This window comes from Egretta garzetta, unplaced genomic scaffold (genome assembly GCF_000687185.1).
Source record: "Egretta garzetta isolate BGI_Z169 unplaced genomic scaffold, ASM68718v1 scaffold39, whole genome shotgun sequence".
Classification (NCBI taxonomy): Eukaryota; Metazoa; Chordata; class Aves; order Pelecaniformes; family Ardeidae; genus Egretta; species Egretta garzetta.
In genome coordinates, this window is record NW_009260945.1 from 121,573 (window position 1) to 145,279 (window position 23,707).

At 41.1% G+C, this 23,707-nt stretch overlaps 1 protein-coding gene across 1 annotated transcript in view; it reads right to left on the minus strand.

Annotated features, from left to right (window-relative positions):
• Positions 1-13,584: 13,584 nt before the first annotated feature.
• ADAMTS18 (ADAM metallopeptidase with thrombospondin type 1 motif 18) overlaps positions 13,585-23,707 on the minus strand; it is a 77,504-nt gene continuing 67,381 nt past the window's right edge. The window contains exons 19-23 of the mRNA XM_009647169.2: positions 21,994-22,198; positions 19,563-19,754; positions 18,977-19,186; positions 17,398-17,545; positions 13,585-13,700 (exon numbers count right to left, since the gene is read on the minus strand). Coding sequence (XP_009645464.2) covers positions 13,585-13,700; positions 17,398-17,545; positions 18,977-19,186; positions 19,563-19,754; positions 21,994-22,198 — 871 coding nt within the window. The remainder of the gene's footprint in view (positions 13,701-17,397; positions 17,546-18,976; positions 19,187-19,562; positions 19,755-21,993; positions 22,199-23,707) is intronic.

Genomic DNA, 23,707 nt, shown 5'->3' on the forward strand with positions numbered 1-23,707 from the left:
CACTTCAGGTTAGAGTACTTTTATAGCTGTAATTGCTAGTATAATACTATCTTAACAGCGCTGAGCAGCTTTCTCTCTTTGACCAAATTAAATATGACTCTTAACCTAATTTTGCTGTTTCAACCTCTTAAAGAGAGAGGCTTCTAAATTTTGCTAATAAGATCTGTGCAGATATCTGTATTAACTGGAGAAGCATACAGAGGAATCATGGAAATTGTCCCTTTAAAGCGGCTTGTGTGTATCTAAACGATAACGAGAAGCAGATTTCTTGATAAAATTCCTGGACAAGTTGCAGTATTAAAAGTAAGATAAAAACCAAAAAACCCAGCGTGGAGGAATAGAACTCCTAACAGCAGAGCTGGAAACCTCAGTGGCTGTTGAAGTGGCTGGCAGAAGTTCAGCCCAAAATGTCACACGCAGCACCTGCGAGTGTTGAATTCCAGTAGCAGGGGAGCACTGGGAACCAGTGGCCATTTGGGGAACACTTGTAGGAGACCCCAAGTGGGGAAAAAGTATGATGCTGGCGTGGAGAGGTTTCAGAAGGTCCATGTTCTGTGTTGTAAGTAAGTCTTTCCAACAGCTGGAATTTAATCTTGTAAGTTACAATTTGCCAGACTCTCTAATTTGACATCTAAAAACAAACAAAAAACCCCCACCCAAAAGTCATTGCAAGATCTAGAATGAACCCTTGATGACAAATAAAACACTGTAGTAAACAGAAGTCATTCAGGGCCAGGATGAGGCTTGTGACAATACTGAATGTGTTTGAACCCACAGTACACACAAAAAAAATCAAACCAAAAGCCTGTGCTTAAAAATACTCAGGACCAGGAAAGGAGAAATCACACAAGAATGAACTGCAGGACTTTAACTATGGCAACCAGTATCTGTTACACTGAAGTGGTTGAAATAATTCTAGCATTTTAAATATCTACTTAGAGCAAATGATTTTCATATCATTCCAATTCTCATGGAGTATAATTTTTAAGACTTGCTATCAATAAGTATGGCTGGGGAAGGGGGAGATGGAAGACTGTACTTTAGAGATGCCCCAGTTCTTTAATGCCAAAGCCTTAAATATTTGAGTTGGAACTGGGACACTGAAAAGTGCTTAGCTCTCGCGTCTTGGCAGGGTCAGCATCCCGGCACAAATTCCTCCCTGGGTGCAAAGGAGATGAAAAACTGAGGTGTGTGGAGGGATTGCAGAAGTGTGAATTTGTTAGGATCTCTTCTGGTGGTGGTGGTACCCACACGCCCTCTGGTGACACCCTTCAGGTCTGGTGAGCTGCCATCAGGATTTAGCCCCTCTTGCCCTGTAAGGAAAGCAGTGAGGTCTGAGTTTGTACTCCAGTTACTTGGCTGATAGCAGGTCTGCCTGTGTCTGTGGGAGGATAAAAGGGCTGTAACTCGTATCTGGAATAAATAAATACTGTTTCTCCTGCTCCACAGACTTTGTGTGGAACCTTTGTGCATATGTTCAGCCTCTACACGGAAGCATGCCATCTGTGCAGGCTAGCGCTTCCTGAGGTATATAAAAAAAGAGAAATCATCAAATGGCACCAGCCCCACATGTCTGGGGCATTTGAGAACTGGAGCTCTGAGGGCTGGATGACAGTAAATTCTTAAGGAACAGGGAGAAATTGGGACAGAAGAGCAGCAACCAGTGTGAAAGGGAAAGGAGAGGCCTGGAGCACAGCATGCAATCTCAGTGTGACCGAACATTTTGTAGTGAGCTGAGCCATCTGAGGCTAGGAGGATTTTGAGTGAGACCTAATTAAAATCATCTGGCCCTCATGAGGGAGATTTCCTTTTCCTTGCAATTATTTTTTGTGTGTTGAGGATATTTAATTAGGCATGTAGAGCTGATGTTTCTGAGAGGAATTCAAAGCGCAGTCATAGCTAATTTTAGTATATTAGTATATTGTTGGACTTGGGGATTACAAACACTGCAAGTTTATAAGAACAAAGAAGCTATATGTCCAAGGCTGCAGCAGTGGTTCAGGGTTGGCATGATCCACAGCTGTGGCAGTTCTCTGGATCTGATTTTTAGGAGGCAGTAACTGCCTAAGTAGAAATTCTACAGCATCCCAAACAGTATCATCAATAGGGTTTAATTGTCTCCGGCCTACTCATGCCCCTGCAGCTATTCTGTGGCATATTAATATTGGATGACCTTTGGAGAACCATGGTTTTAATAAGGTTTTCCACTAGTGTCTTAATTTTTTCTTTCAGCCAATTTTTTTTTTAAATTTTCTTTTCAATGATCACAGTTATAAAAAGAGACCATCTGGGAGCTTTCTTCTCACAAGTGGTCTTAATAGCAAAAAGTTATTTAGCAAGCAGTGGTTAATAGGTAACCGCTGGACTGATGAGGTGCAAACTGTGGCTGCTTGATTGTAATTCCACATGTTCTGCATCTTTCTAACATGAGGATAAAGTTGCATGTTGTGGCTCTGTGAGCATCCAGAGCACTAGCACAGGTATGAGACCGTAAGTGTGTAACTTTGTCGGAGGTCTCCCTGGAATAACTTTGCAAAGGCAAACTCAGAAATGATACATGAATGTTTTTCTGTGGAGCCTTATGATTGGGGGCTTTTTTTTTGTTCTTTTCTTTCACAGAGCTAGAAATTAGCACACACAACTAGTAAATTCAAGTGCTATTCCTGATACGAACTGGGCTCACAGGTTCTCTTGTCTTACTCAGAAGACTTCATATTATTTTCACAACCACATTCAAATTTAGGTTAGCAGAAATGGTAAAATACAAACATGCTAGCGAAGCAGGCTCTCCGTGCAAATTCCCAAGGGCAGTGCTAAGGATCTCTCCCTCTGGAATTTGCCCCTTTTTTTATATTGCATGGTATGTATAAGGGTTTTCAGTCAACAGTAATGTTTTGATTTAGAAATGGGTACATAAGAAAAAGGTGAGGTGAATATATATATATATAAAAAACCCATACACATATACTTGTTCCTAAACAAAACTTTTGAAATTCGCTTAACCCTCAGGCATACTTTTAATACTTGAACTCTCACCCAAACATTCATTTCCAGAATCATAAAGTGATGAGGAATCTTGTCTCACAACTGTTAAGTAATTCAAGACCCCTTCTGCTCTGTTACTGCATTTACTATGAGGTGAAAAAACCTATGAAGTGCATTGCTGATTTTAGCACCGTTTTAGCACTGTATTTGTAGTGTGACTGTAAGAGTTCACTGAATTTTCTTCCAGCTCTTGATTCCTCACTAAACTCACTAGGTGGCTGTCTAAGAACACTCATATTCTTTTACTTGCTGAAACACACAGCTCTTTTGCTGCTGTGCCTTTCTCTGGTCTTACGCTGGAGAGCACCCTCTCATCACCCACAGCAGTACCAGGTATCGGCTGCAAAGTCTGGCCTGAGGGAGCCCAGCCTGACACGTACTGGACGCCAGATCCCTTCGATTAAACCACATTTATTCTCCAAGACAGAGTTAAGTATTTATATCAACGAAGTCCAAGCGTCTCTTGAATGACTTCCTTGCAACACCATTTTTTATAATTCTGTGTGGTATTCATAGGAGTTAGGTAAAAACGGGGATTAAGGTAGACTGTGCATAACTAAGGCTAGGTTGTTTTTCCAGTAAACTGGAGGAGTGAGGCAAAGCAGCTTCCAGAATCTGGAAATGTTGGTTTGTATGTGAGGGGATAGACTGAGAAAAAAATATGTGCTGTTAACGTCCTTCTTGTTGTTGAAGTCCTTATTACCAGATGTGGCTTGAGTTTGGCTTGTATGCACTGATTTTGTAGGGTTATGAATCCTTTAACTTAAGGGAAATTAATTCTGATTGAGACAAAAATTGGACCCCAAGGCTCGGGCTGAGCTGAACTTTGGGCATGTATCTCAGTTTTCCAATGCTTTTCTTTGGAAACCCTGACTTATGAAGGAAAGTATGTGTGGATCTATCTCCAGTCCATGTGTCATCCTATTGTCTTCAGCACTGCAGAATATAAGCAGGGAATAAGACCACACAGAAACACATGTCTCTAGAGCACCTCTGAATCTTACTGACATGGTTTCTGTTACTCTGTGCTACCCCAGAAAGATGAGGTACGGAATAGGCAGTATCTTGTCTCTTTGCCTTAATGTGATTGCAGCAAAGCTGAATTGGCGGCACACGGCTGGGAATGATCTTAATTGCTTATGCATGGAGAAACAAGGGGGAGGATGGGAAAATAGTAGGGAATAGAAATGTTATCTGTACTTAATCAGTTTTTTCCCATCACTGTGTTTTCAACATGATATTTACATTCCATAAAACAATTTTTCTTTTAGTTTTTAGCCTTGTTGAAAAACGTAGATTTACCTGACGCTTTTAACAATTTTCAGTTGGAAACACTGAAACGAGATACTTAGTTTGAGGGCTGGGTCAACTCCATATCTTCCAGAAAATCTCAGACTGTGAAATAGTTTGTTTCCTGTCATCAGGACACAAAATGCTGATGTACAACTCTCAAGTGCCTTCTGGGAGTTGTAATTCGCTTGTTCTCTGCCCAGGTCTGGTATTTTTTGGCACCTTGCAACTATATGATACCTTTTCCACGTGAAGATAAATGCATAGTTTTAAGCCTTCATTTGCCATAAATCTTAATTTGCATATTGCAAGTTTAGCTGAAATAATAACAAATTGCCAAAGCGTTTTTGCCTGGCCGTCAGGCGAGTATGAAAGCTAGCATTCTTGGCTCAGATTCTGCAGGATTAATATGAAACGCTAAAACATGATACTGGAGCTGATCAAACTGTGCAGCCTACACCTGAGGGGAATTTTTCTCATGGAATTCATAAAAACGTCCTTATTTTCTCTTGATTAGATGTGACTGTTAAGGTTTAAATAGAAAGCAGCAACTTGTACATGGGCAGCAGTGGGAGCTTTACTGTTCCAAAGCCATAACTTTTAATCAGCACAGTTCCCTGTCAGAGTGGATTACCCCAAGACACTTCACAACCTGCTCTGCTCCCCACCCCCCGATGGCTTCGGGGGGGGGGGAGCTTTGGAACAAGAGGAGAGAGGCAGTGAAAAAGGGGATGCAATTGTCCGAGAGAGACAGAGCTATGTGCCAAAATGTCTGAAGGTTTCAGGACTGTATGATTCTCACATTATCGGTACTTTATTTTTTAATCGACTGCTGTTTTTAAAAAGGCAAATCCACTGTTTACCTTCCTCTTTTATATAGTTAGTATGGCACAGTAACACAATTTGGAAACTGAGGTGTAAACTGTCCTTTCAAAGAGTCTTTTGGTAGTTGAAGGATGCTGGCTGGGATCCATCCAGTAGGCATGAGGTTCAGAAGGTTAATGAGAAGTTCAGAGAAGAGCATTTACAAAAGCCAGTACCGAGAATAACCCAGTTCTTGAAGTACTCTGTCCCTGGGCAAAGTGTGATTGTGTAATCTAGGAAGCTGGGGAACTACTTTACTCCGGCTGTTTCCTGAATAAGGCTTAGCATATATGAAATAGTTTAGGTTTCTTCCACCTCAATTATGTTCCTCATATAAAAACAGAGCTAGATTAACAGCCTGGAAGAACTATATGGTATATATTGTATGTATGTGGATAAGAAGCGTTTGGGTGGCAGATTCTAAAATTGGCCTTGTTAGAGGAACCTGTACTCTGACCTAAAAGAAGAGTAAGACCTTTAATCTCCCTTTAAGTCACGACCTCTCAGCAGATCAGTGCTGTTATCAGTACCAGTCAACAGGAGGGCCCCATTGTGCTTGCCTTCATGCAGACATGAGGTGGGTTGTACCTGCCCTGAATAAAATTAACCATTTAATCAAACTAATCAAAGTGGGGACAGTGGATGTAGTGAGCTAGAGAGAGGTGGTTAAAGGGCTGAAAGTGATCACTTGCTTTATCAAATCCAGTCTCTGACCTCAACAGACTGCCATGGCGTGTGTAGAGTCCAGAATGAACCAAAAGAGTATCTGCTGTTCTGTTCCCCTTCCCCACTTCCTTCCACAGTTTGAGTACAAGAAGTTGCAAAAACACTATCTACCCCCTTACAACAGACTTGATACAAAAGGCCAAAGACTCAAAACCTGGTAATTCACAGGAAGATTGTAGAAGAGGTTAAAATACGTGCAATAATACTGGGAATGTATTTAAAAACATCCAGATGGTCTTAACTGGGTGAGAAAAAATCATTCTCCTTGACCATAGATGTAGCATTTGGTGTAAAAAACGAGTGAGCAGATCACTCAACTAAGAACAAGGGAGTATCAGCAAATCCTGTACAGTATCTCATCTCTGCTTTTTGTCAGTCAGAGACAGATTCCTTTCTATTTTGTGTTTCCAAGTCGTGCTTCAAGATGAAAAACCCATTCTTGGTCCCTGCTGAAGACCAGCAGAAGCACTGACGAGTGGGACAAATTCAATGCAATGCAAATACTGTGCAGCAAGCACAAGTCAGTCTGGCCTCCCTTCAGCCTCACAGTTGTTGATCACAACAGGTCAGAGCTCAGAAGCCCTGTAATCCCAAACTTTAATTTATCGCTCTGGCACCAACCCTCATATAAGCAGTGCGGTGAACTTCTGGCTTCTCAGCTCCTTAGCCCAGATGAAGTTTCTTCACCAGTGCTCACAACCAACCCGCAGCACTGCACAAGAGCGGGATGGTGGAACTGAGCAGGATTCTCAGAAACGTGTAAGCTCTAGGGTAGAATCACTGTGCTAAGGAATAAATAAAATGGTTGATGAGCACGCCAGATGTTAAATGTGTCTTAGTGAGTGAAGTGTTTTGTATCAGCTACCTGAGAGTTGCACTGATACGCTCTTGAATCAATGTCTAGTCTAGTCTAAGTCTAGTCTAGCTAGAGATTAGTCGACTGTTTCTGATGCTTGAGCAAGCTGTATGTTCAGCTGAACAATAAGCTTATAACAAGTTCATGATTTTTATGACAAGTTCAGTTGCAATTGAGAAACAAAAAAAAAAGTCAGCATTAGATGTTAACTGGCCACAGGATACAATGCCAATTTAAGTTCAGAACATGTAATATGGTGGATGTATATCACAGTAGCCCATATACTGTCTGACAGTCTCACTCAATAGCTGAATGCTTTTCAAATTAGATGTTCCAGTTTGTTTATGTAGAATTTTGGTTTCGCAACTAGTATTTTGGAAGTGGACACCAAAGCCTCAAAATTAAATTGTGGTAAATGATATAGTTTGAAGAAGTATATACTGTATTTAATTGGAGAGAGCTGTGTTTACAGCCTGTTATTGTCTGTGCTGGTTGACTTTTCCCCACACACCAACAAAGGCAGGAATGAGTAAGTCATGGTAGTTCTGGGCAACTTGGCATTTGCAGTGTATTTTTACAAAGGCTGAGCTGATGAGCTTTCTGCTGACAGGCAATATCTCTGGCTAGAAATGAAATGTTCTCATCCAGTTAAAATACTGTCTGTCTATGCAGGGTGCTGTACAGTTAAACTTAACTCTTTGAAAGTTAAAATTCCTTTAATGGCCTTGAAAGTAGGGTATCTTTTTGTGGAGGGTGAAATAATGATTTGTATATTGAAACTTCTTATTCAGCTCCTGTGGACGTAATAGTGACATATCATACACAATGAATAATCTATGAGCACTGTCTGCAGGGTTTATCTATTTATATCATTTGGGGAAAAATCAGTGAGGTTATCTGTTTGGATATTAAAAATATACATAGAAAGCTTATTCTGTCTTTTTTCAATCAAAAGTTATATTTCAGCTATCAAAAGCCCCCAGAAATGAAAGCCACAAAATATTTTGCTTAGTAGCTTACAAAAATTATTTTTTTGGTGGTGCATTTTCAGGAAATAGAGACCTCAATTGCTTTTGACTTGTTCAACAGTTACGTTGAATATACAATGTGGAAATTGAGTTCTAGTGCTCTGGGGAACACATTGCAGCAGAATGGTTTTTCCTGTGAGACGAATCATAACTGCATCCAGGGAAAACATTAATGGCGTTGTCTCTTTCCTTATGGAAGGGAAACGTAGCCACCTGTGTTCAGGTTCCCCTCTCTGCCTGAGGCCTGCAGGAATCCTGGGTGTCATTGCAGCGTCCTGCAGCGCCCGAGGTGAGGAATTGGGGTGGCTGCAATGCATCACCATGCTAAAGGCACTGTGGCCGTTGGTCAGAAAGGGCATTATAGGTAGGATTAAGTATTTTGTTCAAGAACAACTCTTGAATTCTGCAGATATCCTGAATCTCTTCAACTATAATCTAAATAGAGCTAGTAGAGGGCCATTATTTCCATGGAAGCACGGGAGTGTTGGCAGGGATTCTTGCTTTGGGGAGAATGCCTTCAGTTTCTCCTATTAGACAGACCTAATTCAGATATTATGGTGATAGGAGAAGGTGAAGACCCCAAAGAGGGGGTTCTTGTGTGTGCTTTTCTCTGAAATCTGTTCATTTCCCATAAGTAAGAACTTCCTAAGTAAATGTTTCCATTATAAACCCTTTCATATTCTTTGAATGAGCTTTAGTGTCAGCTCTCCTATGTTGTTATGGAAGGATTAGTGAACATTATCACAACAGAACATAATAAATTAATGTTTGGCAGCCCAAGCCACCTAAAGGATACTAAAGGTCTGTCTTAAGTTGCAGTAGGTACACAGCAGTGTTAAGGCTGAAATGGATGGTGGCAATACCTTGATTTAATGCTTAGAAAGTAAGCCTGGAAGTTAGGGCTTGGCTGAAGGTTCCGGCCTCAATTGGCAGAATCCAGAAATTAAAACGGATACTGTTCCTGATTGATTACTACTTATTATTGAACAGAAAGTACATAAAATGTTTAGTAGTTAGAGTATAGGTCCCATGATAGATGCTTTTCTTCAGGGAGCATGAGGAAAGGCTGCTTTTGGCGTTACTACATTGCATTGTGAATTGAGAAATTCAGGTTTTTGTCTCTAGTTTGGCTCAGCTGGGACATTCAGACTGTTTCTGCCCCGGTGTCTCTCATGGAAGATGAGTACACTGCTTCCCTTAGCCCTGCCTGGTGCATGTTGGCTGTTAGAAGGCAAGGTCTTTGGGCCAGCGGGTGCTTCTGGTTGCCTCTGCCAGTGCAGAGGCAATGGCTTCCCATGGGCGGTGCAATACAAACGCTGTAAATGGCAACCACATCTGTAGTATTTGCAGTGCAGGCCTGAGAATCAATATGGCCCCACTGCCTGGTCTTGTGGGGAGCGAGCGTTATTTGTAAGCTGCAAGGTGAAGAACTTTGGCATGTGATATACATCGAGGGACACATTCCAGCCCAGCCTGGACCCAGATTTGTTCTGAAGAGCAGGGAATGAAGAATATCGATGATAGTGGTGCGCAGTGTGTAGGAAGGAGACAGGAAGGTCAGCTTGATTTGGCTGCTGTTCATACAATATTGGCTGGGGAGGAATTTAAGGTATTTTCTAGCAGCTGCATCTCCTTATTTCAGAACTTTTTTTGATGGAAAGAAGACTTAGTACCTTGCCAAAAACTCGCATCTCTTCAAACCCTGATAACTGCCAGGCTAACAGCTGGAATGATTCGTATGTATTGCTTTCCTCTCGTGATAGTCACTATCTTGGTTAGGGCTCGGCACAGAACACACCTCATTTTTGATTTGTTCCACTGTATCCCAGCTTCCCTACTGCCTTTCCCCTCTCCTGTCCTCTCAGACCTCGGCAATGCTCAGTGTTTGCTTTCAAAACAGAGTCAAGATAAAGTTCCTCAATATTGCTCTTTCAGATCTTATCTGCATGGAGCTGCTTTGAAGTTTTCTGCAGTGTCCAGACAGCGAGCCACGAGCAACACTTTTTCTCCTAATCACAATGAGCTCACTGTTAACGTGTTCTTTTCCTAGCATTGCTTGCTGTACGCCCAGGACTGTAAGCCTTTCCTGACATGCGTACACCGTGTTGTACACAACGGGATCCCAGTGGCTCAGTAGGGTCGGGCTTCTATTACAATAGAAATAATAGTTAATTTATTTTATTGATGCTTTTGAGTAGGATTTGCTGAAAAATACAGGAACTACGGGATGTGGATCATGTTACCATAGAACCACACGCAGCGAAAAGTTCCTCTGTCTCCAACATTTCATGTCTTCTGGGCATCCGAGATGATAGTTGAGTTTGATTTACACAATCAAGCCATTCATTAAATATCTGAGTTTTAGGCAGATGCATCCTTTACCTGAGTGATGAAATCTGACTACAGGAAACGGAGCTATTCCTTTCTGAAAAGACCCCATTCTGCTTTATAAAGTGAGCCTTGCAGCAATATACTTTTAGAAAACAGCCAAGCTTTGTATACCAAATATCGTTGTAAGGGCTCAGCAATAAAACAGTTGTGGACTTGGGGTTGATCCAACCACACAATAGCACATCTTTATGCAATATTTCCTCTTTCAACATCCATCTCCAATGCTGTAATTCAATGACAACCGCCAGTTCATTTTAATTCCAAAATTCTAGCCCAGAACACAAAACAGTTTAAAGTCTGAATTCTTGTGTGGGCATATTAATGATTTAAATCACTAGTCCAAATCATGTTCAAAAGAGTGCTTGCTGAGAAGCCTTCAGAAGCAGCCTGATCTATAGCTTATTATCGCCTACTCGATTATAGTGCAAGTCAGAGGCACTTGTGTAGCTTGCTGCTGTCAGCGAACTGAGTGATGGTGAATGAAGGGAAGAGAGGCAAATACTTGATAGAGAATATATATAAAAAGTGATCCAGTGAAGCGATGTAGGCCCTACTAGGGATTGGCTTGGAAACTTCTCAGCTGAGTCATTTTTAGAAAAATAAAGTATCCCCAGGCAGACAGGAAAGGCTGTAAAACCTAATGCTACGTTGAATGAGGATTCTTATCTTGCAAACCACCTTGCAGATAAATACAGGCAGGGAAGGATGGTGCTGGTTCTGTGATACACAAGTTTCCACTGTCTTTGGTGAGAGAAGTGATAGGTCAGTTTTTTGTCTTGCACATGGGCGGGGACGACGACTGTATTTTTGTGTATTTTAGCTTTTGTGGTGTTATGAAAATAAAACTATGAAGTTTTGTCTATTTTGCCTTTTTGTGCCCGAAATGGGCACAGTCCAAGCCAGCTGCTTCAATGGTAGGGTACTCATTCAAATGAGAAGCATCTTCTGCTCTTAAAAAGCAGCTACAATATATTCACTCTGTTGAATAACCAGTCGTGCATTCCTCACTTGCCAGTATAATGGGACCTTCAAAAGTAGAGAAGTTTCACATGACCTTAGCACATACGCCTGACTTTGAGTGCCTGAAAGGAATGACCTCCGTCCCATTCATCATAATGGCTTGTTAACACTCAAACCCACTGTTTTGAGGGTTCCCTGCCAATATTAACCCGTACAAGACCTGAACCGTGGGGGCACGGGTAGGCAGAGGTCACGCTTAGCTATGGCGGCTACGTTTCCCTGCCCCAAAGAACGGGCTTTTCCTGCGGGCAGCTTTTGTTGCTACCCTGCCACAGAACTGGCACAGGCTCAGAGTCACGAACATCAGCCAGTGACGCAGCAGACGAAAACAGGATAATGTTGTACTTAAAGATACTAGGGGATGATCGACACAAACGCAAATGAAGGTTTACACCGCTTCTATTACTTGATATTTACTTATAACCTCCATATTTTATTCATGAATTTTACAATTCCAAATATAATGAAACAGTGAGAGTACTTTATTACAAAGCTTATAAAATAATTAAATATTACACTTATATTTTTTGCTTTTTTTACACCATAATTCATACTTTGTGACACTACCATTTTCTTTCCTCAGTTGTCACTTAAGGAAGTGAGCAAAGAAATATAAAGGAAAAGCTATGCATTAATAAATTAATTATTTTACATCAAATAATAAAAAGGACACAATTATAAAAACAAAACAAAAAACCCCTTGTAGTTTTCCTAGAAAAATGGTTATAATTACACAATGTCCAATATCAAGACAGAGCGGTGTAGGTTGAGATATGTTTCCAATCATCATTTCTTAAAGTATCATAGAATACATGTTTTTAATTTAAATTGTTGCAAAAGGAACTGCTAATTTTAAGTGACCACTGTCTGGCATTAGTGCTGAGCTGGCTAATCTTACCCTGAAACGATACTTTTAAAAAACAGTGAAACTGAACTACATTCATCAAACGAAGTTGTGGGATTGGGTGGAATTAGATAAATATGTCCCTGATAGGCACTCCCCAGAAAATTACAGTAGAACACAGCTCTGTCTCGAATGGGTTTGGCAAATAGGTTGGCTATTTGTTCAATGCAGAAACTTTTTAAATTGTACCATTTGATATATAGTGTCACCGAACATCTCGATACTGAATGATTACAAATATCATTATTACATTTACATTTGTTTTGTTTGCTGGTGGATTCTGAACTAAATAAAAGCATTAGGAGAATGTATAAAAATAGAATTGACTTTTATTTGGTTAGAGTAAATCATCCACTTACTTATCTTTTTCATTTTTTTCCTATAGCCTGTGTGAATAAATAACTATTTAGAGAAGTTTAGCATGAATTAATGGGCTGTGATATTCTCGTTATTTCCTTTGGGTAACGGGTGCATCAAAATTTGCAGAGAGATTTGAGATTAAAAGGCAGACATTCTTCAGTATCTTGGCATTCCAACAACCTAGCTTCTGAAAAAAACCTACTTTAAAATATCAAGTTTAAATTTTAAAATTACATATCTAATGAGCTTAGAAAGTTGAAAACATAACCATTGAGCTCAATAAATCTGAGTTCCTTGAATTAGTTGAAATATGAAATTCTATTTTACTTGTAACACAGCAATATTAAAATTCCAAATATTCTAATGCTGAATATTTCTAGGAATACATTTCAAGTTACTAGTTACCACCTCTGAGTTTCTACATAAAGCAGAAAATGAATTCTTCAAAACAATAAAAACATTAGCATGATGCAAAACTTGCTTTTCCAGCAGCAAGTCTCATAGAGAAGCACCATATATCTTTGTAGTGCACTATTTACTTCTCGTGGTCACACACGTGACGCTGCGGTCTCCAAACAACAGCCTTCTGAATGGCTTTCTGTGAAAGTGGCAGTAAACAGCTTCCTTACCCTGGGACGATAGCACCATACAAAATATGAAAGGAAACGCTTTTGATAGTGGGATCTGTGATGCTGCCACGCTGTAACCTTCCTCCTCGAGCTTCCAATCTCTTTTGCTTTGCATTCTGGTAAATTAGCCAGAACAGGCTTTCTTGCCTCAACTTCTTCCTCATAACATACGACAGTGCAAAATGACACTTTTAAAGAGCGAAGAACTGCCCCTCGAGCCTCAGTGTTCAAGTGATCCACAGTACCCTGTACTTCAGTGAGGTCAGCAAATAAAGAGAAAAAAAGAAAGAAAAACATTCCTTTTTCAACATATATCCAACAATTACTGTACCTCAGACATTCCCTTAGAAAAAAACATCTCTTCCATCAGTGGTTTATGTGGCACCATGTCTTGCCTCAAAGCAAAGTTAATTCCAACATAAATTGAAGCGGCGAGTCCTGTCACTGAAGGGTTCAGATAACACGCTGCTATCAGTTCTTCTTCGTGCATGATTTACAACATTGCTTGCCATAAAATTTGTGGTTACAGACACCATGCTGGGGTACCAGATGACACCAAGTGAAGAAATCCACACAAGAAGGATCGTCTGAAGGAGAGAAAGCCAAGCAATACGGTAAGGCTGTGTTTTAGCAAGTCTACAAGTCAGGCAATAGTTGTAGGCATTTGGTAACGTTAAAAAACACAATGGGTGACTCAATTCAAAGAAGATGCTTTCATCTCAAATATACTAGTTTCTTTTTTAAATTTGTTCAGAGATGACATTTGTTAATTTGCTAGAGATAGCGCTAGTATAATAGGAGGGTCAGAGGGTAAAGGAATTAAAAAATTTGAGCAGACTGAAGGTCAGGAAAAGAGGAGGAAGTCCCACTGTAGAGGATAAAAAAAGTCATCTGTGTTTTCGTCTCTGATCACAAATGCTGTGTTCTAAAGCAAGCTACTTTTACAAATGTGCCTGCTCCATGTTTGATGCTGACTGCTTGTTGCCATCAGCATTGCATGGCGTTTACCTGCACCTCAAAGCAGTGCCAGCTTCGCCTGTATGTGCACCCAAAATGCACGGAAATCTGAGTGCATGGACCCAGCTCTGCGCACGAGTGCACAAAGTGCTCTGCTACGTTGGCGTTCCAATGCTTCCTAGAGGGATGTACTTCTCTCCGTTTGACTGTGCAGGGAGCCTAAGAAATCCCTCTTCTTAGACACTTCAGTTAGGGGGCATGAATCAGGTTTTTAGGACTTTGACTATGCCATGTTGGTGAAATCTTAATTAACTGCAATGGGGAAAGAGACAGGCTGACAATGCTTAGTTCTGAAAAGCCCAGCTTTTAATTACCAAGAAACCATATTTTTCAATTAAGATTTTATTTCACTTAAATTTATGTACAGATCATTTATACACACAGCCCAGTTGCTTTAAAAACATTTCATAGCTGCTCCTTTCTACAGTTTTGTAGTGGATGCTTTATGTTTCTTTAAAAGAGCAGAGTGATGATTCATATGGATGATTTATAAACAAATTCACCACGTCTGAGAGAGCAGTAAGACATTTAAATGAGGTTTAGCAAAATTTATAGCTAAACTGAAATCTCCTGTGAGCATGGGAAAAGATTCCGTTTGACTCTCGGAACTACTGTTTACATGGTCAATAAAAGGAATTTACAAGGAGACAGCGAAGAAAAATCTAGCCACCGTTGTCTGCATTCTCAGATCGGCTAAGCTGAGTCACAGAAGATTAATGCTCCCTCACAGAGCACAGACAACTTCTTCGTATTCTGTGGGCCAGGAGTCGTCTCCGTCTCTCTGTAGGAACTTCTTTTGATTAGTCACCACTTTGCTTTTGGTTCCCTTTTATGTGATGGCAAAGGTGATTCTGTATACCTTTATCACCCTCAAATTTATTTGAATGAATAAGAAAATAATTTCATAGGAAGAATTTTTTTAAAAGATGCCATTTTCTTCCTCACTTTCTAAAAACATAAGCCTCTCTGTAACTGCTAATGTTATGTAAAGAAAATACCGTCCTTGAACAAAGAGTTGTCCAGGAACTAGGAAGCTCAGTACCGAGCTGCAGCGCTCCTGCTCCACAGCACGGCCTTTCTGTTCTTAATTGGGTGTCAGTAGGGATGAAACTGGGAGTTCAACACCAGCTTTCACGTTACTTCACCTGCTGTGCACCAGACAGAATGTGCCGCTGGGAGGAGGCAAAGCAGACAACAGATGAAAAACATGCACAGCACAAAGTGAGGAAAGCTGTTCTGATTAAGCTGGGAAGAAGCTCTTCTGCCATGCAAGGGTAAATTTTCAAAAATTACAAATTACTGTTAAAAAAAAAAAAAACAACCAAGTGCTGAGGAGGCAATGTTAATAAATCTTTACCTCCCTTTTGAAGATCGGAGTGCAATGCTAACGTTACAGAGGTATGGGCGAAAACTTTACTCTTGGGACCTAATCCAAAGACCATTGGAATGAGCACAAAGACTCCCACAAAATTCAGTGGATGTGGACAAGGCTGTCAGTTCCTTATTTCTATTTACTCAAGTATTTATATGTTTAAATTTTCATTCATTTTAAGCAGTGGGATTTACTAGGAGTTATGGTGACCGTAACTGCATCTAACAGAGGGATGGAAATGACCCAGTTGTCTAGGAAAGTGTGTAAACTTTCCCTGAAACATTAATTTCTTGACTGTGATCACTGAGCTGGAGCTGCATGGCTGATAATAGAGACTGATTTGCTTCAATGTGATTCCAGCACAGCTGGTTCCCTCTCTTTTTGCTGGTTTAGACAGAAAGTTAGAGAGCAGTGAAGAGGTAATTGATCTCTAGAGCCTGACGACCCCGTTATAATAAAGGGGAAAGGGCTCCTGCAGATGTTGAGGAGAGAGAGAAACAGGCCAAGTCCAAAATTAATAACAGACATTACTCCAGACATGAAATATAGCAGAGGAAGGCAGGGGTGAAAGAAAAGTGCTTGCTGTATCATGACAGAAAAGGACGTCATACAGAAACTCCAAAGTACAGCACTTTTAGGAAGGTTAATTAGCATTTGAAGCATTAAGAACATTTACTTCTAAAACCAGCAGGACTGTTTACTTATCCTTTTAGGACTGTTTCATCTGTGTGTCCTTGTTTGGATTCAGGTCCCCTGATATATCAGTTTCATACCCTGCGTGTCTTGAGTTGATGCAGTAGAGTGGTCTGTTAAGATATGACTGGGTTTTACAGGGTTTCTGGGCGCGGAGAATGCCAGGCATCGCTACAGATGAGAAGGGCGGTTGGCTAATGTCAATTCACAAGATGCAGGGCCGGAGCTTGACCTTTGCTCCCAGCTCTATTACCACCTTTCTCTGGCAATCTGGCCCAAGTTTTATAGAGGTTACTCTCAGCTCCCAGTTTTAAAATGGTAACAAGACAGTTAATGTATTTCGAAAGTTGATGTTTAAAGTGCTTTAGCATACCTAGGTAACTAGCGTTACATGGGACAAAAAGCTCCAGGAGCTTTTTTCCTTCCCCAGGAGCTTTTTTCCTTGCAGTTAAGAAGGAGTCACAAATTGTAGCCAGCTTGTAAGCAAATATCTGGGATGGGGCTAATGCACCTCTCTCTTTCTGTAGTGGTTCTGAGAGAATTCCCCTTCCATCATTCAGAGTGACACAAACCCTCTTGCTCTTCCTGCTTCTCTAGAACTGCAAAACACCCTGCAGAGGTGGAGAGGGATACAGCAGACATACAAGTGGGGACAGAGCTTCATTTCATGTTCCCTGACTGCACGTCATACACTGATCAGAAGCAGTAAGAAGAGAAAGTACATTCTAGACAAAGCATTTTTGGACTCCCAGGATATGGGTGCAATCTGAAGCTTGAGCATACTTCAAAAGACTAAAAATAAATGGCAAGTTCTTACTGCTTAGTTCAAAAGTTCCTATTTTTAATCATAAAACAGTACCAGCATAGGATGCTTCTATTTTATTCAACAAGATCGTATAAAGATGCAGCTCAGAACCAAATGGCAGAAATTTTTGACATACTTTTTTTTTAACATAGCCCTATTTTAAAAATCTCCTGTCTCAATTATACTGTCAAGTCTGCTTTAAGAGGGTTCACTTTGGGAAGAGAGATGCTCTAGTATCAGAGAGTAACTGTAAAGCTGGAAAGTCTGGGAAGAATTCATTTATGAAGGAGCATGCCAAATGCTAATCTTCAGTGGGTCTAACTGGAAAAGGTGATTTTTGCTGGATGTAGAGTTCTACGCAACCAACCCTGCTGCAGCACGTAGAGCTGAGGTTTACCTCTTTTCACAGGGACTGGGCAGAAGTTAGTATTGCAAGCTCTCAGGACTGCTGGTTTCTGATGGGGCAAGCACCCTGAAGCTGGTCTTCCGTGGCGCAGGCACTGTACGCTCCGGGTTTGCACTCCCCCTCCACATGTTACTGTACACTGTAGAGAAGAAAAAAGGAAAAGCCGTCTTTCATTATAGAGACTCTCTGGGAGCCCATGAAAGCCAAAGGAGTAACTTTCAAGGGCTTTGGATGAGACTTTCAAAGAGAGAGGGGTCAGGATTGGATGTGTTGCTGTTCAGCAACCCCCATCAAGGACCAGCTTTTCAAAGATGTATGCATCTGTTCTCCCTTCAGAAAGTTCGGTTATTTAAGGACTCAGCTGAAAATTTGGTTCCTTTCTTAGGCATCGAGACAGAAACTGAACATTTTAGAAAACCTGTTCCTGATTGTCTGCACTGATTTCTTTTGAACTCTGAGCCTCTGGGCCCAATCTTGCTGTCTGAACAGAGGTAAAACTCCCACTGGAACCGTAATTACGGCAGTATCTGGGGAAAAACACTATGCGTTTGCAGGAAGATCTATGAAGTATTTTAAAATGAATAAGCCTTTTACTTGTATGTGTTTCATGAAAAGTTGTCTTTAAGATAAATGTGATCATTTTCATCTGAGTGCAATTGTCAGGCATACATTGTTTCATGTAAATGTTATTAAATGAGTGTGTGTCTCATTGATATGTGAGTCACAAAGTAGATAAGTTCCAGAAATACAGAAGCTTGTTTGCAAGAATGTAGAAACAAATACAGACTGATCCCGTAATTAATCATAGCATTTAGGGAATTCCAGGCTATCTGTGCAGATGCTCAAATGCATTGTGCATACAGCTATGTAATAGTTCAACCACAGTGCAGTTCGAAGAAGACTGAGAAGAAAGCGTTGGAAAATGAGCGTGGAATGTAGTGCCTCTCGAGCATGAATAACATTTTTAGGTGACATTCTTCAGTTTCAGGACAAAGAAATGAGCTGCACCAAAGTACATGATGGATGTGGACCAGCTGCATTGTGTTTCAGTGGCTGAGTGGTGCGACCTTCTTTAAGGAATGGCTACGTGCTGGAGACACCTGTGGGCTGTTAGTCCTGGAGATGTCTCCTCCGCACAATCGGACACTTGACTACAGCACAATGTAAGACTGGAGCTAGCTTTAATCTCGATAGCTTGGACCCACATTGCCCTAAAGTTACAGTGCTGTGGTCTTTAGCATTTCACGCCCGCCAGGTGTTTGTGCCACCACAGCTCGTGTCCATTCCGGGGCACGTGACACCGTGGCCTTTCTAGGTTTGGTGCTCTGTAAGCCCAGCACCACAACCTCCCCTTCTAGTTACACTGTCAAGGAGTCAGCAGTCACACTGCAGTTGTTTTGTCCTTTAATGCTGTGTAGTGAAAAGCACCAGGGGATGCTACTTGAGCTACTGTGTAGAGAAAATCGCTCCTTTTGTGAACACTGTAAAAGCCAAGGCGTGAAACAGTGTTGGGGGAAGAGAGCTAGCTGGGAGAGGAAGAGAGAGAGGTGGGAAAGTTTCCCATTCCTACCTGCTGCCAGGGTGAGGAATACCAGCCGGACACCATGTTATACGTTTGTGATGGACAGGCTCCATTGTTACAAGCTTCTTCCAGGTTGGTGTTTGGTTTCTTGATGTTTCTGCATCTTCTCTGAGGAAAGGTGATCAATTTCCCATGGATGCTTTTCTCGCCGCATTTTAGTTCTCGCTTTTGCACACCTGGGCCACAGGAGGCTGAGCACTGCAAAGGCAAAGTACACCTTCTAAATCTACAGAAACACATTCAGATAAAGGAGAACACACTGTGAGCAAGAGAGCCCGGATTATGCGAGACTACAAAAGCATTATACAACTGAAACCACAAAGAGCACGTTCCGTAATGTGTAAACTGAAATACAAATCTAAATTAGTGGAAGTCCTGAAAAACAAAGACATTGGGGCCCATCTAACTACATCTGGATGTAAAGAACTGTGCTTTTATAGTGGCTTGCCTACAACACCTGATCTTAAATGACAGCTCAGCTTTCTCTCCTCCTCATGGTTTGTGCATGTCCCTGAGTCGACGTTTCCAAGAGCAGCAAAGGCAGGCAGTGAGCCATGTAACCGCAGCACTTTACCTCACTCCAGGAAGAAATCACCCACTGGAGTCGGTCATTTTTGGGGCAGCGTCCTAGCACGCAAGTCTGCTGGGATTCAGGTTTATGGTCTCTGCTGCACATACTTTCAGGCAAGATTTTAACCTTGGGAGAACCGGTACTTTTGCAGTAGATGTCCCGTTTCTTAACACCTCTCCCACAAGTCTTGGAGCACTGTGATGGAAAGAAATATTCATTTGAACTAGAGGAAATGAAAATCGGCATTATTTGCATTTTACAACAGAGCATAGAAACTATGGCTAATGCGCTGTGTAGCTGCCATTATAAGTAAACTTGAAATTCTGTTGGTGAGTATGTAACAGTAACATCTGTATGTCACTTCTAAAACATTGCCCTAAGTGCTTTCTTAATGTAAACTATGGACTCTTACAGCCCCCATGCAGAACAGATAAGTAATATCTCTCTTCCGTAGATGAGGAAAAGTTGGACTTGTGAGCAAAATGCATTTTTCCCTGGACAGCACAGTTGAAAGTTGGTCCTAACCTCCCATCTCAAAATCTCCTCCAGCAAGATGTTCTCCACTATTTGTTATTTTGTCTTCACCTTAGCCTAGAGGGATGAGATAGAGGCAGAGAAAACTACCCAGGGAATCTGTAACGCCTTCACCACATGATTCTCACTGTGAGACAGAATCTGATACAGACAATGGTTAAGAAGTTTGACCAAAGCTATTTTAATTGCCATGATTACAACTAAACCTTAGGACAAATAAACCTCAGCATACAACAAAATGCACAGCTGAGCCATTTCTGATGAAATGAAGAAATAAATGGCCCTGAAATAATGCTGCCAGCTTTCTACCTTGTTGCATCCTCTTCTAATTGTTCTTCTTTTTACTAATAATTAAGGGGCACATTCCAGGGCAGAATCCTGCACTATCATGATCCGTATTAAATCTCAAAAATGTTTTTAAGAGTTCATGAAAGCAAAGGTGCAACAGAAATACCTGCATGCTGAAAATCTGTGGCTTTAAACTTTCCCACAAAACCCAGAAAAATCCCTTATTTAAAATAACTGTGATCTGTGTAGAGAAGCTGGGTATTTTGCATTTTTTTCCTTTTAACTCCTTCGAGCCTGTGATATAACAGCTTTCAGCTGAATCTTAAAATCTTCACTAACTTGTTCAATAGGCCTGTTCACTACCATTCTGCAGGACTTGTGGACTTAATTTTCATAGGCTTACTTGAAAATCCCAGCTTGAATTCTACACCTCCTAAAGAGGAGGAAAATAGATATTTTTTCATTGTTTTTTACTTTAAAGGAAGGAAAGTTTGCAAATGCGGATATGTTTGGTCTTCATTTTTAAGTATCTAGTCATCATACCTGATTTTAACAATCTCCTGCCACACTAAGGTTTCCTTCACATACACTGGAAGAAAATGTTTCTTTTTTGAGTGTTAAAACTCTGTTACGATGGACTATGGAGTAGTTACTCGTCTGTCATAGTACATCACAGGGCACTCCCCTGGAGAGGCAGTCTGTGCTTCTCAGCTGGGAATGCTTAGGTCAAGATGTTCTGGAACACCTAAGGAGTAACAGTACCAAGAAGTGTACACAGAAGTAATAGATTTTTCAGTAAATTTAAATCCACCTTGAATCTCACTAAAGGAAGATGGAAAAATAAAAATAACGTAGCTCCTTTTGATATCAGTGTACTGTCAGCTCTCTCTTAAGTCCCAGATTTCCCAGTATTTCATTTATCCTTACATTACCAGTTCCTACCAGCAGCAGAAGTAGTGAAAGAAAGAGCAGAGGTGAGTTTTGTATATACGTGTGTGTGTTTTTTCACTCATGCTGGTTTAATGTCAGGCAGTTCGCAGGCTTGTGAAGCAGGGTGTGTACACACAGGAATCTGCCCAGGGGCTTATGCCCCTCATGGCAGTTAACTGCAGCAGTACTCTCCTTGCAGCAGAATAGTTACTCTAACAAGGGCAAGAGTACATATGTGATTAGAGAACATGTAAATATCAACCCTCAGTTCACATTCTCTGTGTGCATTAACACGCAACTCTAACCCCAAATACTTCTTCATGCCTTGACTGCCTGTCATCTCTGAGTTAATATTGCTGTGGGAAGTAAGCTTGGGGAGGGGGGTTTATTGGCTTTGAAGAATTCATAGACCCTTAAGTTATGAAACCAAAAAAAAATTATCCGTCTGTTTGTGTGTGCCAAAAAGGACACCACGTGCCCACTTCTGGCAAGCCCTCCTATCCAAGCACTTAGGAAGGCTAGGTAAAATATAGGCATAGTTTACATATTATCTTCATTAATAGAGCTACCTGCAAAATACTGATCTTCACAATGTTTACACTATTACTCTTTCTGAGCAGAGTTTTTGGCTATATTTTCATTATGCCAGCAGACAAAAATGTAACTTTTTTCTCCAAATTACCTGAGACCATAGGCCAGGGCTCCATTCAGGTGGGCAGTCCTGACTATTGCACATCTGCACCTGTGTAGGGGTGCTGACAGGACACAGGGAATGGGCCACTACCTCCTCTCTTTGGAAAGCCCTTTTCTGGACACACTGAATGAGACGACTTTGTTGCCCTCCTCCACAAGATTTGCTGCATGTGCTCCATTCGCCTGTTGACCAGCTTAAAGGAGAACATGTATGTTAGAAACACAGGAGTCCAGTTAGCTTCATAAAATCAATACATATGAGCCACCTATCAAATGTGAATTATTCAGGGGTTCTGCTTAGCCTCCTCCCCTGCTGTACGGGTATCTGTTCAAGCAATCAAAAAGCCTTAGCTGCATAATCTATGTTCAAAGCATGGAACTTTTTGCTAGGGATGAAATACAAGTCACACAACTAGAAAAACTAGTATTACTTATTTACAGTTCTCATCTACCAGAACCAACTTGCCTACGAATCCGACCTGGAATCTGGAATTCCACAGGGTCTGACAGAGATGCTGCCATTGAAGCTGGTGGAGTATCTGGAAGATCTGAGGGTCCGGCTAACAAATCACCATTCCTTTTTAACCACGTCTATCCTTTTAATTGAAAAAATCTTTTCTAAAAAAATGGCAGGATGACCACTTTTGTCACTTTAGCTGGTTGAAGAGACCTCCAAATAGACTAACAGACCCCAGGCCAAAGGAAGAAGCCAGATAAATGGAGAGAGTTCTCTAAATCGGTAAGATGTGGTTATTGGAAAGCTCTGCCCTTTGTGGTTACGTTTTTCCCGTTTTACATCTCTCTGGGAAGACAGGGCGGAGGAGGCAGATTTCACCTAAGCTGATACAAGGAAAAGCTGCATGGCAGGGAAAGAACGGGGCCAGTTTAGCTGAGCGGGTACCTCCCAATGCGTTTGTGCATAGACACACCCCCACAGGGCGACAAATGTCGGCATGGTGCTGCCCAGTGGTATTTGTGTCAAACCTTACTGGCCTCCATTCACAAAAAAGAACTTGCTTACTAAAACCAGCAGTCCTGTCATTAGTGTCTGGAGGATTTAAATGTCCTCAGACTAATAAATTTGGCAGACAGATGATGTAGAATCTAAATAAAACAGAGGAAAATTAACCAGCAAAAGCTGTTGGGCAAATCTACACTGCAGTCACAGACACGCTTCAGTTACGCATCACGTCACCGAAGTTACACAGAGACTGAAGAATTATTGCCAATTGCTTAGCATAAGTTCAGTTTTGAAATGTAAATCGCTGCTCAGTATTTCTATTATTGAAGAACTGTGTGGCTCCCCAGCCTTTGTGGAACACTTTGCAAACAGAAGCAAGTGTCTTTGTCCTCAAAGGCTTACAACAGAGCATAAATAACGACTAGACAGGAAAACAGAAATGAAGGAACAAATTATGAATGGCTAAATGATTATTCAGGCTGAGAATTCTTATTCAGAGGCCCAGCACCAAATTTAAACTAAAGGTTTTAAAACAGCAGTTTTACAAATTTTTAATAATTTATGCCACAAAAAAGGTCCTCATCTCAAATCCGATTGCTTGGCCTATCCTACTTCTGTGGTTTCTCACAGCATCAGCCCTGTGACCACTGGAACACAGCTTACATACAGCTTTAATGACAGGAAAGCTTTTTTTTCTTTTCTTACTGTGTGAAAGATGAGCAGCATCCCATTTGACTGTTCA